Here is a 15,752-nt window from a genome sequence, read left to right as displayed (position 1 = left end):
ATTATACATATATGTATATTAATTATTGTTTCAACAACATTCTATATTGCATGTCAACTTTAACAGTTAAACACTTTTTGAAAGTTTCAAAAATTTATTTTGAACATGTCAAACAAAAGTAGTTTCCCATGTTAAAAAATGAGTCCAAGTCCGGATTATATTTCAAATATGCAAGTAATTCGTATAAAATAAAATCACCCCTCCCTTTTTTTATGCACTAGTTGTCTGATGTTCACGCGCATCTCACCCACAAGGCCATGGCCTAATTGATTTTTATTTTTCATTCAGTATCCCCCCACAGAGCTGTCTTTCTTGTCGTTCCCGTGAAACAAAACTTTTCAGTGCGAAAGAAACTCGTCTCCTCTCTCAGCGGGATGCACAAAAAGTCTGCAGCGTCCGAAGGTTCTGCAAAGGAGCGTCGTCCTTTGAGGCCCGGAGAAAGGTCAAAATAATAAATGTCGACTCAATTGAGCTCCTCTAGGCACACAATGGGGACCAAAACGTTACACTGAAGTAGCGCGGACTCTTGTGGCGTGATAAACTCATTTAAAAAAGTCCAAAAGAAAGAGTGAGCAGCATGGGTCCGGAGTAGGAGAATTGGGAGGGGCTCCTGGGGGGAGCGGGGGCTAGATTTACTTTTCTGCAAGTCAGCCATGCTCCCCTTTGCATTCACTGACTTCCACCCGATTTATTGTACTCTATTGGCCAATAACAGCCGTGCTCTGCTGTCAGAAATGAGTTATTTTCCTTAAAACATCACATGGGTCTATATTTAATCCACTGTTAGAACTCAAGTACAGCACAGGGACTGTAACTGTTCAGTCACTAAGAGGACTCCTAAACATTTTTGCCATCCAACTGAGAGTGTCAGATGAAACAAGCAGTGTTAGGCAGGATGTGGAGGTCATTTAATTGACATTTATTTTCAGTATCTCACATTCTTGGCTGCAGCGACTGTCGGAATATTGCCACTCGTCTCTGCTTCGAGTTATGCCCTGGGGGGCAACAACAACAAGCAGCAGCAACTGTGGTCATGGGATTCATAACATACCAATCATGACACAAATAATCTTTTCCTCCCAATCATAGATTAAGTTGCATATATTTTGATTATTCCGTTTACCTGTGAATTTAAGACATGTTGATTAAACCCTAAAGAATATTTTTTTGAAGCTTAATCATAATACAATTTTCAGTCAAAACAATCACAAGTCGTCCTCAATTTACAAACATAGCACAAAGCCGGTACAAATTTTATTATTATAACTCTGTTGCTCCTTCGAACAACTTACACCATACATCTTCAGAATTAAAAGATATTCCGTGCTGGACATCAAAGCATGCATTTCCACATGTCAAAGGTGGTAGAGATGATCGAGATCTTCCTCTGGTTGGTCGTAATTTCTTTCCAACTGCCAATCTAGAGGAGCAGCAGCGTTGTCATTGTCAAGGTAACTTGACATCCAGTTTTGCAGGTCAGAATGGTACAAGTCATCCACGTCCACCTCGGGCTCCAGATGACGTCTCACTCGATCAAGTGCTTCAGTCATGTCTGGTTGGGGTTGTTCAAGTCGGGCCATTCTGTATTCAGCAGTGAGCGGGGCAAGATATTCATCTAGTTGCGCTCTGGCTTCATGGTAGACGGCATCTCGGTCCTGCTCAGACTCTTCACTGAAAACCTCTTCATATTCAGCTGGAAATGTCTTCAAAGAAGGATGATGAACATCATCTAAATCCACTTCTGCCACAGCAAGCTGTTTTTCTGTCCCTGTGGCGTCCACATTATTCCAGATCTTCATTTTCGGGTCAATATCATAGTCAGTTTCATCCATGTCCTCTGGAGGCTCCACTTCCACATCTAAAGGCAATTTTCCATATTCTGACCTAAAATAAGCACAACAGTTTAGAATGACCTCTCCTTCCTTATCACCTCTGATAAGTGGAACATTTCCAGAAAGTTTCCAGTGATTTTATTCTATAATGATTTTGTTTAATAATTTTCTAAAATCTACCAGCACAAAAATTGTCCATCTAAACTGAAAAGAAAAACTAGCTGTTGGTTTAAAAGACAAAACATTTTATTTCCGTTATCCCAACTTAACCCAAGTAAGGAATGAATATTATTGACTGTAAAAAATATACATCATTTTGTTGTTGAGTTAGACAGGGAGAATTACAAATGCCACACAGCAGGGGCTGTCAAAGATGGACCCTGACGTTCACAAATGTGAAGTGCTAACAACTATTTCCCCACGCTACCCCCAAAACACATTTAACGGGGGGGGGGGGGGGGGGGGGGGGGGGATTACTTACATGGTGTCCTGGAAGGCTTTGTTGCTAAATTTATTCTGAAAACAGATAAAAACCAATATCAATCAGATCAAATATATCAATATTGTATTGTATGACATTTATGTGCACATTTGACGCCGTTTTTTTTTTAGTTTTTTTTTTTTAGGTGTGATCTAAAACATTTGATGTACATACCCATGGCTTATATGGCTTGGCTGCAATGCCAAATATCAGGGTGACAAAAAGAGTAATCCTACAAGTGGAAAGATCCAACATCAACAATTTGTCGGCACTTTTTAACATGGAGAATCAATGTTTGCTGCTTACCTGAACATGGTGTGCTTCCTGTTTGTGTGGAGTCTTGAAAGTGCAAGAGAAAATGTGCCTTCACGTCAGCCCCAGTACAAAACAGTCCAAAGTTCCAACAATAATTACACCCACTTGACCTTTGCATCTTTTTAAACACTGCAACATCATTTTGTTATCTATATAATGTCATACTTGATGCAATGCCAATGTTTTATAAAGTCACAACATTCTCATTTAGAAGGCCAAATTAAACCGTCAAAATGAAATGCTGATGAAACAATTTGTTTAAATTAGCCAGTTTATTGCCAATGAATGATTTTCCATTGGCTGCTCATAAAAAGGCTATCATCTCAATTAAATAGTTACAATGTGTCTGAGCTACAACAGGCAATTCCAAGTTAATAATTCCCAGTGAGATTTTTTAAATGATCAATTAATCAACTCTACAGTTATCATCACCAGTGTATTAGTTGTTGCTTAAAATAACAGCCTTGAGGTAATTTGGATGGCATGCTCACTGGGAATGGGAAGAAAATTAGATTTGTTGTTGCTGAATGAATGAATGAATGAATGAATGAAAGAAAGCAAGAAAGAAAGCAAGAAAGAAAGCAAGAAAGAAAGAAAGCAAGAAAGAAAGCAAGAAAGAAAGAAAGCAAGAAAGACAGCAAGAAAGAAAGCCAGATAGAGAGCAAGAAAGCAAGAAAGAAATTCTTGTTTCTTTTGGTTCCAGTCTTTGTCAGTTCTGTTTCGGTTAGCCAGTCTGTCGGTCGGTCCGTTAAGTTATGTCAGTTTGCCGGTTCTGTTAGTTTGTTCCCCTTATCCTCTCTTCCAACTACCTTTTCTCTTCAATAAACCCTGGTCCAAGCTTGGACCAGAGTTTATTTAGGGAAAAGGGAATTGGAATGGAGCATAAAGGGAAACAGACAGGAACTGGCAAACTAATCTAACATCATCACAAAACACCAACATGACCGACAGGGATCGCAAACCGAAAACGACCGAGGGAAAAACAGAAAGACAAGAACAACGAGAGACAAGAAATAATCCGAAAGGGTTGTGACACGCAGACAGGACTTAAATACACGACAGTTAACAAGAGGCAGGTGAGAATGATCACACTGGTCATGGGCACACAGGAGGGGAGGGGTGAGCACACAGAAAAAATAAATAAATATATATATGTATATACATATATATATATACATATATATATATATATATATATATATATATATATATATATATATATATATATATATACAATATACTTGACAATATATATATATATATATATATATATATATACTATATATATATTTTTTTTTTTAAATATTTTTTATCAAACATAACTATTACTATCGCACACAAATATGCATATAATAGTAAGAGAGCAAACTGTGGTCTTGGCACACAATACAACTAACCACATACTGTATTTATATGACTGTCACTTTTAATGGCTTTGTGTTTGAATTTCTTCCTTTGGAATGATAAAGGCTTTTTATGTTATGATAATATACAGCACAAGCATGAAGAATGCATCCATTTCAGATAATCTACTTTAACACATGCGCTCCTCTGGGATGTAATTTACTTCCATAAATCTACCGCTGACGCCTTACGCTAGTGTGGGCAACGTTCCCGCCTGACTATTTGTTGACTGTCCGTACAACAGCCAGAGCGTCATTAAGTCAACATAGCCTTTATTAATGTCAGCAAGCAAGCGCATACTTGGATATACTTTTTTTTTTCTTTCTTAAAAGAGCAACAGGAGTCACTTCCTGTCTCGACCAGGGATGGCTCCAGAGCGTCTGTCGGGTTATCTGCCCTCACTATGGGATCCATATGTGTCAGCCCGATGTTTCAGCGCCCCGGGTCACACTCTGATCTACTGTCCTCCACTCCCTGCGCAAATGCCAAACATCTTCAACATCATGTGTGATATGTTAACAAGGAAAAGGCTTCTTCTTGGTTCAAGACTCAAGCCACATTATTATCTTATAATGTGAGAATTTGTTTCAAATATAATGAAATTAAACAAAAATTGCATTCTTTTCATGATAATCACACACCAGTATAATATACTTTCCTGATTATTTCAATGTAATGAATTCAAAGACATTTATGTATAATTTTATTTCATCATTACTGTTTTTCACTGTTATGGTTCCATTGCATTACAGTGGTTCCTCACTCTCAAAATGTAAACATCATCTAATTATGTACAAGAAATAAATAATAGATGTAATAATTTTGCTTTGCTGTCTTCCCCACACGACCATAACAACAATATCAGACACGACTGCATTCCCCATAGCTGGTCAAACGACTTAAATGAGACCGCCGCCTTCAACATAATAGAAACAACCCTCCAGTTACTGTGTCCTCAAGACAAACGGGCTGTCAAACAGAGGTTGAGGCTAGGAGATGTAGCCCATTATGGGAACGTTGTGTCAGTCTCCGAGAAACCGCAACCTTGAGTGCAAACCCTCAGGTCTGATGGATAAAGTGTGCCGCAGATTGGACCGACGGAGCCTGCCCCCCACCAGACCCGCCCCCATGTCTTACACACATCAGTGGCGCGGCTTTCATGTGCATGCGGGCCCGAGGCCCATCATCTACAAGCACAGATCTCAACCTCAACTGCTCGGGGGTCCCAACAGGCCCGTGTGGAGAAACATGCCAGCTCTGATTCAATTTAGAAGGGCCCAGCTCAGTAGAATCTTGTGGCTACGGGGGGGGCGCTTTGTTCCGAAGTGAAGGATTGTTAATTTAAAAAGAGGTATGTGATCCAAATGAAAATATAAAGTTTAAGAGCAACATGTTGGCTAAATTGTCAAGACAGGAATTATTAAAGGAAAACATTTAAGTTTACATGTCACTTTAAAATGGATTTATTTAATTGCCCTTGATGATGAATGAAATATTTGCCCGTCCGTCCATCCATCTAAACTTTGGGTGCAAATGGAAAAAGTCAAATAATATAATGTGCATTAGAGCATTGTTTAAGAGCAGCTCTTCTTCTTGCCACAGTGCATAGCTCACATCCCGCTTGTTTTGATGTGACTGACAAGCCTCTTGAAAAATGTGGGGGCAACAACGAAGACCACAGCCAATGGGAGTTGTCAGGAGAGAGTGTGTGCAATGTGAAAGAAACACTCACACGTTCACACAGTGTTATTGCGCTAAATACCAGCGGGAGCCAAGAATAAATTGCCTGTCTGTAACTATTTAAATGTAGCATTAAGTCTTGATTTACAGCCGTAATTCGGAGATGGCAAAACACGCAGCGAATGTTACAGCTCGCAGCAATTTATGGCTAAACCCAACACCAAAATGAATTTTTGTCTTAATTGCCGTTTGAGGAAGAATGATTTTGGCTTGACTTTGCGCAATAGTTCTGTTGCGCAGATGTTGTGTGTGAGTGTGTGGGCTTGAATGCAAGCAGAGCTTCAGAGTTTGCACTTGCATTGCAATTTCTTTCACCGACAAAGACATGATGGTAAATGATGTGCTTTCTAAACAATATGAATCATAACAGCAATCAATGCATTACACCTTCAAAAAATCCATGAGTTTGTTTTTATTATGAAGTGAAGTAAAAATAATGTTGTGGTGTTTCTTTTGAGGCTGGAATGGATTTTTGGCATTTCAATACATTTTGGAGGGAAATATATATTCCATTTACCACTGATTTAAGTTATGAGCCTGGTCGCAACAAATTAAACTTGCAAGTTAAAGTACCACTACATGTGTACAATAGAGTCAATTCATGAATTGGTTTGCAAATACATTAAACAGTTTTAAAACCTGTGAAAAAATGAACTAACTGAAGACTGAGAATGTTTTGCTTTGCTTATTTACTTATTTTGGGGGCCTAGTGGGGCACATCATTTGCATTACTGGTTATCTAGTGCAAATGTGGATTGCACATCTACGTGGCTAAGTGTTCCAATACTTATGGTAGTTTTGCTAAGGGCAGTTTTCAAGAAGCAAGGCAGTAAGGCCTGAGCTCAATTGATCCATACAAAATGTCCCTTGGGGTCTTTAAAGCCAAGTCCTAAGCCACCGACTTGAAGTGGCAAACCACCGACAAACAATAGTGAAGAGGAGACGAGTAGCTGCCGAAACCACGCGAAACCTCCAAACACGTCGTTTGAAATGTAATCATCTACACATTGTGTGCACCGCATAAAAACACAAACCCTCCCACTTCTAAAACAATCATCAGCTCCAGGCCACCATCATTACTTGCAATAAATCACATGAAGGTTGTCTCAGCATTTGAGGCAAACCGCCGCTCAGTCTCTCCTCGCGCTCTTCCGTCATCTCCCCACACACTGACAACATTTAGAAAAGCTGGGGTTTTCTAAATGACTAAAATTAACACAGTGATCTACAATTAACTTAATTGATGCTTTCACCAATGCCCATTAAGCGCTCATTAGACATCTTTCGATGGAGTTCGACCGCACAAATTACAGGGTTGCGAGAAAGACCTCCACGGCGGTGAGGACGCAAACGCAGTGACGAGGGAGAAGTCTGACTTATGGACGCGCCACACAGGGAATCATCTGCTCAACACTTGTGTGTACTGAAAGAAGCTTCGACGTGATGTGTTTGGCTTTTGCTCGTGAGAAAAGTGAGCTCCTTCCTGAGCAGGTGAGTCCAAAGAGGGGGACTGAATGGGGCCGGCGATGAGACAGTCAGTCTGGGGCCTTGTGCCGTGTGATCATCACACTTATCCAGCTACAATGGAGCTGGTGACAGTCGAGGAAGAAGGATGATAAAACACTACACTAACAGCCTTTGTCATGTATCTGGTAGGCTGAGAACAAAATAAGCATCCCACAATATATGAACTGTCCACCCGCATTAGCCTTGCCCTCAAGTCACATTTCATCTTTTCCATCAAACAGACTTTTGTGTGTGGTGTTTTTATTTATTTCCTATGGTTTGAGTATTTTATTTGTTTTACAATTTTTATTGCTATTCCCAAGTCACTTCACAATAAGCAGCAAATAATGAACAATACATAAAAAAAATGGATCATTAAACAACTCCCAGCTGAAGTTTACAGTCAAACTCAATATATCAAAAAGAGATTTACAACTTGTGTGTGTAAACCAACATGTATGTAAAGACAACATAACAGTGCTTAATCATATATTCTTTATCCTCTGTGAATAATGACTATTATCAGCGCCAAATCAAAACTCAACCAATAATTTGTGTTCAACCACTGTCTGCTAGATGTAGCATACTTTTCGTTTTGCATCATTCTCTAATAAGTTTGTTGTTTGCACTGTTTTCGTGATACGTCTCATGACAATGAAGCAGATTCCGCCCTATGTCTCAAATTAAAGTTTTTTTCCCCCATGTTGTGGTGAAGTGGGACTTAATGGGGCTTGGTGCGAACCTAAACAGTTAATTTGCAAGCTGGGAAAACACTGACTTCAAAGTTGCCAAAACGCTCTGTAAAAGTGTGACTGCAGAGTCATGTGATAATCGTTTTCGGGGTCATCACAACAAATGACACCTTTCACGTAGAAGAAAGAGAGAGAAATGCCTCTCGGATGAGCACATCAAACACGGTGCCCCCTCCTGCTTGCCTCAATGAATGCCTCCTCGCTGGAGTCCGTGGCAGCCGTGGTTGCCAGCTGGAGTACCCTCTGACCTCTAACCCTTGACCCCCAGCGGCACAAAATTCATCACAGAGCTGTCAGTTCAACACACACAGCGGGGAGCACTTCCTGCGTCACGCCGCCGCGACAACGGAGAGGAAGGATGTGCACAGGTGTTGAAAACTCATACAGGTGCCACTGATTTACAATTCCGCATGATAAAAATGACCTCCGCGACATCACAAGATTCCACTCAGTGCGCCCGCGTGACTTTGCGTCATGCTCCCATCTGTCCTGATGCTTCTGGGCTAAAAAGGGAGGATCCTGCTGTTCCATGATGGAAAGCTGCCTGCTAGAGAAAGATCTGGTTACAAGAACCCAGCGCTTTCATCCTTTTTATTAAAGAAACATGTGGCTGCTCTGTGCAGCTACGTTGGCAAATTTGACTTCCTTATTATCTCCGTCAATGGAGATGCTATGTTGTCTGTGTCAAAACCACCAGGCCGATGACATTATGGTGGATGACTTGTGGACTTGCCAAAGAAGAGAAATCTTTGTGCTGGATCAGGAAGGGGAACCTGTGGTCCAGGGGGCATATAGATCCTTTAAGATCTTTTTATCAAGTGGGTACAACCTGAAATGGTTTTGAAAAGCCTGAAATCATAGAAAGGATGTCTCACCAATGCTTATATTTGCTTCAATGACAAGACCACGGTTAGCTTAATGTTTTGGTCCATTAACTGCTTTTCAAAAAATAAAATAAAATGTGTTTTTTTTTCTCTGTACTGACTCACCATTCAGTGATTCCTCTCAACAAAGAGGAAGAAAAAGTGTAACTTGCGTCTTTGGAGATAAGACCTCTGTGGTCTGACATATTTATATAATGTTAGTGATAATCAGCAGTCAAACAGGGCAGGAAGAGAAAAAGAGCAGAAGCACAACACTGGTGATAAGAAGCAGTGATGTTTACAATGTATTTCAAAAAGATTTAAAGGTTCCGAAAAGGAGACCTTTGGCGAACACAAGAGGACAATAGAGTTTTTGCAACATTTTTCAATAATCTAATTCATTCTTGTTTCATTTTGTAAATTATAATTGATGTTATTTACAGTGAAACTAACTTTCATGTCCTGCAAATTCGGGATGGAAGCAATATGTTTTTTGAGCAAGACCAAAAAAATGATTTGAAGTGGATGGCCGCAGTGTTCTTTTCTAATTAGCTTAACCCAATAAGGTTACGCGCTGCAGCTTTTTTAAACAAGCCAGCCAAGACAAGATGAAACCCCGCTAAAAGGGGTTATTATTACATTATTGCTTTACATAGGCCTATGAACTTATCCCTGCGGAAAGACGCTCGCCAAAGCGGGATTTTACTAAAGTCTGAAAATCACTCCCAGCTGGCCCGAGTGCAGGAAACGCTGCTTTCGTCTCAAAACCTCAGAGCAAATAGGACATGAAGTGTGGCGCGTTCACAAGCATGTCTGTCCTCGCAACGGATGTCTGTCCTGGATTTGAAAGTATTTTATGTCCTTCAGGGACGTGGCCGGTTATGTGTGTCCCGTTCTTGGCCAAAGCTAGCTGTCCAAACTTGAGAAGAAGATGGCAGGCTTAGGAAGGCGTGAAGGATGTTGTACTGCTTCCATAATGATGTCAACAATTGCTGTGGGGTCAGCCACACCGTGACCACGGGGTCCTTGTGGATATTTAAAGGGTCTAGTGGACATCTGAGCAGGCTTTGGTCTCATGCTTATGAAAGCATTTTAGCAATGGCCCGGGGCCAACAACAACAGAGTGGAACTGATTAAGGGAGGGTAAGAAAAGAGGAAAAAGGAGATAGCGAGTGATAATATCTCACCCTGGGCGACTAGAACAGACAGCGTAAGACGCTAAAATGGTGTTTAAAACCTCGTGCCAAATGTTAACAATAACATTGAGGAATATGAGCGAGGACTGTTTTTAGAAATTGGAGTGGAAAATAATCAATCAAAATCTGAGTTTTTAGGTGACGTTGCAAACACAATATGTTGTGCAGTGTATAGGGAAGTTACTTACAAAATGTAATATACTGCATTATTCATATGAAATTAGAACTGTGCAAACATCTTAGAATAGGACAAAAATATTTTGATTCCAGATCTGAAGCTAAACTTGAAGCGAGAAATGGAACAAGAAATCACAAAAATATATTAATTGTCACGTTGACTCATTTTGTTATTATTATTATTAGTAGTATTAACAGTAAATCATTAGAATAAAATGACCATTTAACCGTGTTGTAATTTACTATTTACAATAAATATTTACCCCCTTTTCCTTCCCTCTCCGTTGCCAACCTTTCTTGTGTCAGTGAAGGCTGCTGCTAATAAAAGTTAAAAAGCAAACAGTGCATCGAAGTAGCCTGTTTCACACATGCACAAAAATGGTGTGTTCAGTCAGGTTTAAAGACACAGCGATTACTCGGACGACGGGCGGATGACAGGAGAGCCAAACACACTTGAGGGGGAGAGAACCACGCCTTCCCAAACTTGACTGAGGGAAGTCATCCTCTCCTCTCGCCTCGACATGCTTATAAGCGACACTATAGCGGCGCCCAAAAAGCTCATCTCCATCTTCTCTGTCTCGGAGGAGAAGGCGGCCATTGTGTGCCCGCTCCACTCTCCCCAAGTCAGCTTCCTATTGAGGCGGTGAAAGGCCCTTTGAGGGGCCCCCGTTTTTTGGCTGTGCAGCTCACCTGCAGAGGGGAAACTATGGGTCTATTCTGAAGCCCAGCAGCTGCCAGGGCACAGAGGCTGGCACCCATTGGGAGAGAGAATAGCGGCCGCCGACTCTTTCAATATGAAGCCACTTAGTAACAGAAGGCATGTGCCAAGCTTGCAAAGGCAGGATGAGGAGTCACCCTTTGAAAATATCAGCAAAGACCCGTCGTCGCTCCTTTCTTCCCATCCCTATCTCTGCCTCCGCTCGCTTATAGGATGATGGAAAAGGGCCAGCACGTCACATCGGAGTCTTAAAGGCATCGCACCAGGCAGGATGGCAGACCCCAGAGTGCTGGAAAGAATTGAGCAACTTCAGAGGCAGCAGGCCGGCAACACAAAGCCCCTTTTCTGTCTGCCGCCTAGCTCCCACACTGGCGCTAATTTATGATGCCCTCACAGCGATTTCCACAGTCAGAAAAGTTCAATTGTGTTTTCCAGCTCATTAACCATCAGCACAACAAAGCTTTCATCTTCTTCTCCATCCCGCCGCTCTTTCTCTCTTTCCACCCATCATGTGCTCTTTATCCCGCTGTCTACTAATCTGCTTCTTGTTTCAAACATCCAATCTAAAAAGATGAAGTGGAGGAGGTAAACATGGACATTCTTATTAAAACAATCTCTCTCGTACTTTTAAGTCTTTTTTTTTTTTTTGGTCAGCGCCAAGTTTGACTGTTCCATTGCTAAGGGAGAATTTAATGGTTGTTTATTCAGGGGCCTCTGCTGTGTCCTCCCATTTCTTTCACAGCTCCTTGAGACAACGTGGCATTTATTGTCATGAACCAAGAATCAGCTCCAGCATATTTGTTCAGGTTGTCACTGCGCCGAGATCACAGAAACCACCTCGCATTCTCACACAGGCACATGTCGAAGCGCCAAGCATTTAAACAATGCTTTGTGCACAGACTCCCACGTCACAGATCTGCATTTAAAGGTGCAGGCAATGACATAAATGTCAGCAAAGTGGTTGGGTGACAGAGTATCACGCTGCGTCTCAGATCCACTAACAGCCTAATTGAAAGGAAGTGAACACAAAGTGAATCTATTCCCACCATCGAGAGCTGCCGCATAAGTGCCCTTGACTAAAGCATGTAACCCCAATTTGTTCCAGTTTTGGCTCTTCCATCGCCAACCTTATCAACCTCTGAGATGTAATACCTTCATTTTCTCACATTAAAAATGGCATCCCAAGACTGATGACAACTGAATCCAAGAGCGATAACTAGACAAAAATTTTATCGGTATGCTTAAACGAGCAATTTAAATCTTAAAATGAAATCCCATTTAACAATATCCACTGTGGAACTTACATTGCATTTTTAAGAAATGCTATTAGTAAACCCTTTTGCTCTGGCTGACAATGATATCATATACTAATATTTAGCAATGTGGAAAAAAGAGAAAAAAATACTGTCAATGATCTACAAAAAACGCAAAAGACAAGAATTTAGAAACCTGGAAATGAGGTCATCATTTAACTAATTTAATAATAATATGTTAGTCTACTTGAGCTATATGAGAGTAAAAATAATGTAAATAAAATATAAGCACCTTTTAAAAGACTCAGGCACACACTCCAAAGAATAGGTATAAAGACATCAGATACCAATGCAAAAAAACTCAACAAATATTACATGTTCAATAAATAAATAAATAAATAAATGTGTCTCAGGTTTCTTGCTGCATTAGGTCCAACTCCCGTGCTGTCATCACCCTCAAAAGAAAGACGCCAACTTTGACTATCATGGCCAGACAATAAAGACCCCGTGATAAGTGGCCATCTCCAGCCTCGGCGAGTGGCTCACGCTTCCAAAGTCTTCATCAATGCCATTATCATCACTTGGAGTCTAAGCTCCCTGCCCCGCTGTCAACACCGATCCTGAGCTCACCCCAGCACCGGGTCCACGCGGGGGTGTCCGGTTCCATTCGTTCCCCTCGGCCCGGTCCCAGCCAGATCACAACAATATACAGTATCTGCGTTCACCTGTTCGCACTCCTCGCCGCTGAGTCGCCGTCAGTCTAACACTCGGCCCGACGCCATCTGGAACGCGCCTCGCCGCTCACCTGTCAGCACTTTCCCTGGCAGCTGAATCATGCTAACATACAGAGGCTACATGAAAAGCACTTAATCAATCAACAATCCATCAGGTAATTACAAAAAGTATCAGCGTATCATCTATCACCTTTGTCCTAGTAAGTCCTCCTCAAAAACCTCCTGAAATTCATTCGACTGCTGCAATTTCTCAAATCTTGTGGTCAGGCTGTTTGTTGGTTGCCAAAAATCAAATGATCATAAAGAATCTGTCAGATTGGATTATATTTTAACAACTACTAAGTTGCCGTCCAAAGACAACATGACACCAAGTCGAGATATACGCGAAGCTGAAAATAAATCCTGCTTTATGATGGCGACTTGCTAAAATAGTCACGTTAGTTAGACAACACAGTGAAAGTCGAAGATAGAATAGCAACTTGAGTGACCTACATGGCAAAACATGAAACAACTCATCAAGGTTGACATGCTGGAGCAGTTCCCTTGACAACTCTGATCAGATAAGAAGGACCTCAGGCCCTCAACATCATCTTGGCATGACTGAGCAAGTAGAGTATTATTTCAATAATTACTCCGGTCAATAATTGCTTAAATAAACTGTTTTTTTTTATTAAAAAAGGCGAAGAAAGAATGTATCCAAACATCCTTTCTGACAAGCCAGTGTTGGCACTCACATACGAACAAGATAATATTCGACTATGCTTACTTTTAAAGACGCTACAGTCTCACCACAAAACTCCCCTGCAGTGTGTCTTGTGTGTAAATGTTTATGCCGGATGACTCTGCACCCTCCTAAAGTTTGCGCAGGAGGAGCATGCCAAGTCTCATGAAAGGGGAAGAGTTTTTTTTTTTTTAATGAAATAAAGCCGGCTCTAACATGTTTGGGTTGAGAGGAAAACCACACTTATCTCATTAAACAATTCTTGCCTTTGGCGAGTAGCAGCACTCGCAAAAATGAGCGCAACTTTGTCAAGTCCAAATTGACCAAACGTGTCACTAATTCGTAAGTGTTCATATTTACAAGCCAAGATGACAGACGTGGAGAAAATTATTCAATAATGACTTTTCAGGAATGTGGTGGTGAGAGTGCTAAGAATAACTACATACGTCTACTACGTTTAAAATAAGCAAAACAAGCCCACACAGCAAACCCAGATCCTTTTTCAAAGAGTGGGAATCAAAGCCAAAAGTTGCTACATTCACATTAAGTAGGGTGGAATGTAATGTTGAACACTAAATTACAGGCACTGAAATGTTGTCTGGTTACTCAGCAATCTATCAGTCACGCACACACACACACACAGAGAAAGAGCGAGGGTGGGAGGGATGAGGGGGCGGCGGGTAGTTACGAAAAAGGGGGGTAGACATGGAGCAGACAGGCGCCAGTCACAGCAGGATCAAAGCGAGAAAAGTACCTCAGGGAAAGAAACGGTTAACTCCGTTTAACCAATTGTCCCACAGATAGTCACTAGTTGTCCAAAAAAAAAAAAAAAACAGTTCCCAGAGGGGGAGAAAAAAAAAAAGGTATTAGGTTTCTCCAAAAATGATTTGACCTGATTTGAAGTGCTGCAAAACAAGACCCAATTGGACGGGCCTCTTTAATGGGGCCTCTTCAACTTGATTTGGGGTTTGGCTGTCTGTCCAGGGGACAAAGAACACAATGGGTTGAAATACAGCCAATACGCAGCCATAGATAATTTGATTACCACTAGGCCAAGAGGCAGAAAGTTTACAGTGATTCCACTCTATTAAAGTACTGTAAAGAAGACAGATTTTTGAAATTCCTGCATTAATAAAACACGTTGATGAAAATACCTGCATACATTCAAATAACTGTTTCGATAAGGAAATCATTATAAATTATCGCAGCAGTATGCTATGACACCAGTGACACCGGTTTTTCCAGAAGGGAACAATAGCAACTTGTTTTTCCAGGACCTTTTTTTAATTTGTATTTAATAACAATTGTGTGTAAACCGCCGTGAAGATTAAATATGACATGCAAATTAGCGCAGCTGTACTGACCTTTGGTGACCCTGACAGAACGTGGTCATAATTCCTTTTGGTGTAAAATGGCATTTTCGGAGCCTTTGGGGTAAAAATACAAGTAAACGGTTGTTGTAAAGCTGCAATTTCGCAATCACCAAGAGAGCGACCCCCTCAGTCATATTTTGGTTTGGAAACAAAACTTCTATTCTGAGGGCCCAACCAATAATTTCCTGTACGCATCCATCAAAGTGTTTTCACTTCAATGTGTTTACTAGAAAGCCACAACCCGGTTGTGACGTCGTTCTGGTTTTTTTCTGGAAAAGACTCATATTTCATCAGAAAATGGCGGTATCTGAACTGGAACGCAGCCCATCATGCCTGCACAGTAACTAGCGGTCACATTCAAGTCATTGCTCTACACTGTTATTTAAAACGGTCGTGCTGTGATAATAAGCATAATATGTAATAAAATTACTGCCGTACTATGTGGAGTTAGCTAAGTTAGCTCTGAACCATTTCCACTATGTTGTGTGTAGGCAGGATGGTGATCGCTGCATATGCTAATCTTATTAGTGTGTGTTCTTCTCATTCAGCCAGTTGTTGTCCAATAGTGACTTAATTAATAAGGACAGCAGAAGGATACTTAGAAGTACTATGGTATGGATCATTAATATTCAGATATTAAGCAGCTTTTATGATTGGAATTTGCAAAGGCCAAAAATTGCTGACTCG

General features: G+C 40.9%; 1 protein-coding gene across 1 annotated transcript; it reads right to left on the bottom strand.

Annotated features, from left to right (window-relative positions):
• Positions 1–893: 893 nt before the first annotated feature.
• Positions 894–3,208, bottom strand: si:ch211-217g15.3 (uncharacterized protein LOC368914 homolog). The gene is made up of 4 exons (XM_037271836.1): positions 2,620–3,208; positions 2,488–2,545; positions 2,314–2,348; positions 894–1,884 (listed from the first exon to the last, which is right to left on the bottom strand). The coding sequence occupies exons 1-4, from the start codon at positions 2,625–2,627 to the stop codon at positions 1,356–1,358; spliced, it is 630 nt and encodes a 209-aa protein (XP_037127731.1). The 5' UTR covers positions 2,628–3,208; the 3' UTR covers positions 894–1,355.
• Between the last annotated feature and the right edge of the window lie 12,544 nt (positions 3,209–15,752).

Source organism: Syngnathus acus, chromosome 15 (genome assembly GCF_901709675.1).
Source record: "Syngnathus acus chromosome 15, fSynAcu1.2, whole genome shotgun sequence".
NCBI lineage: Eukaryota > Metazoa > Chordata > Actinopteri > Syngnathiformes > Syngnathidae > Syngnathus > Syngnathus acus.
The sequence above is the reverse complement of the archived record's forward strand: the minus strand, read 5'-3'. Positions and strand labels throughout refer to the sequence as shown.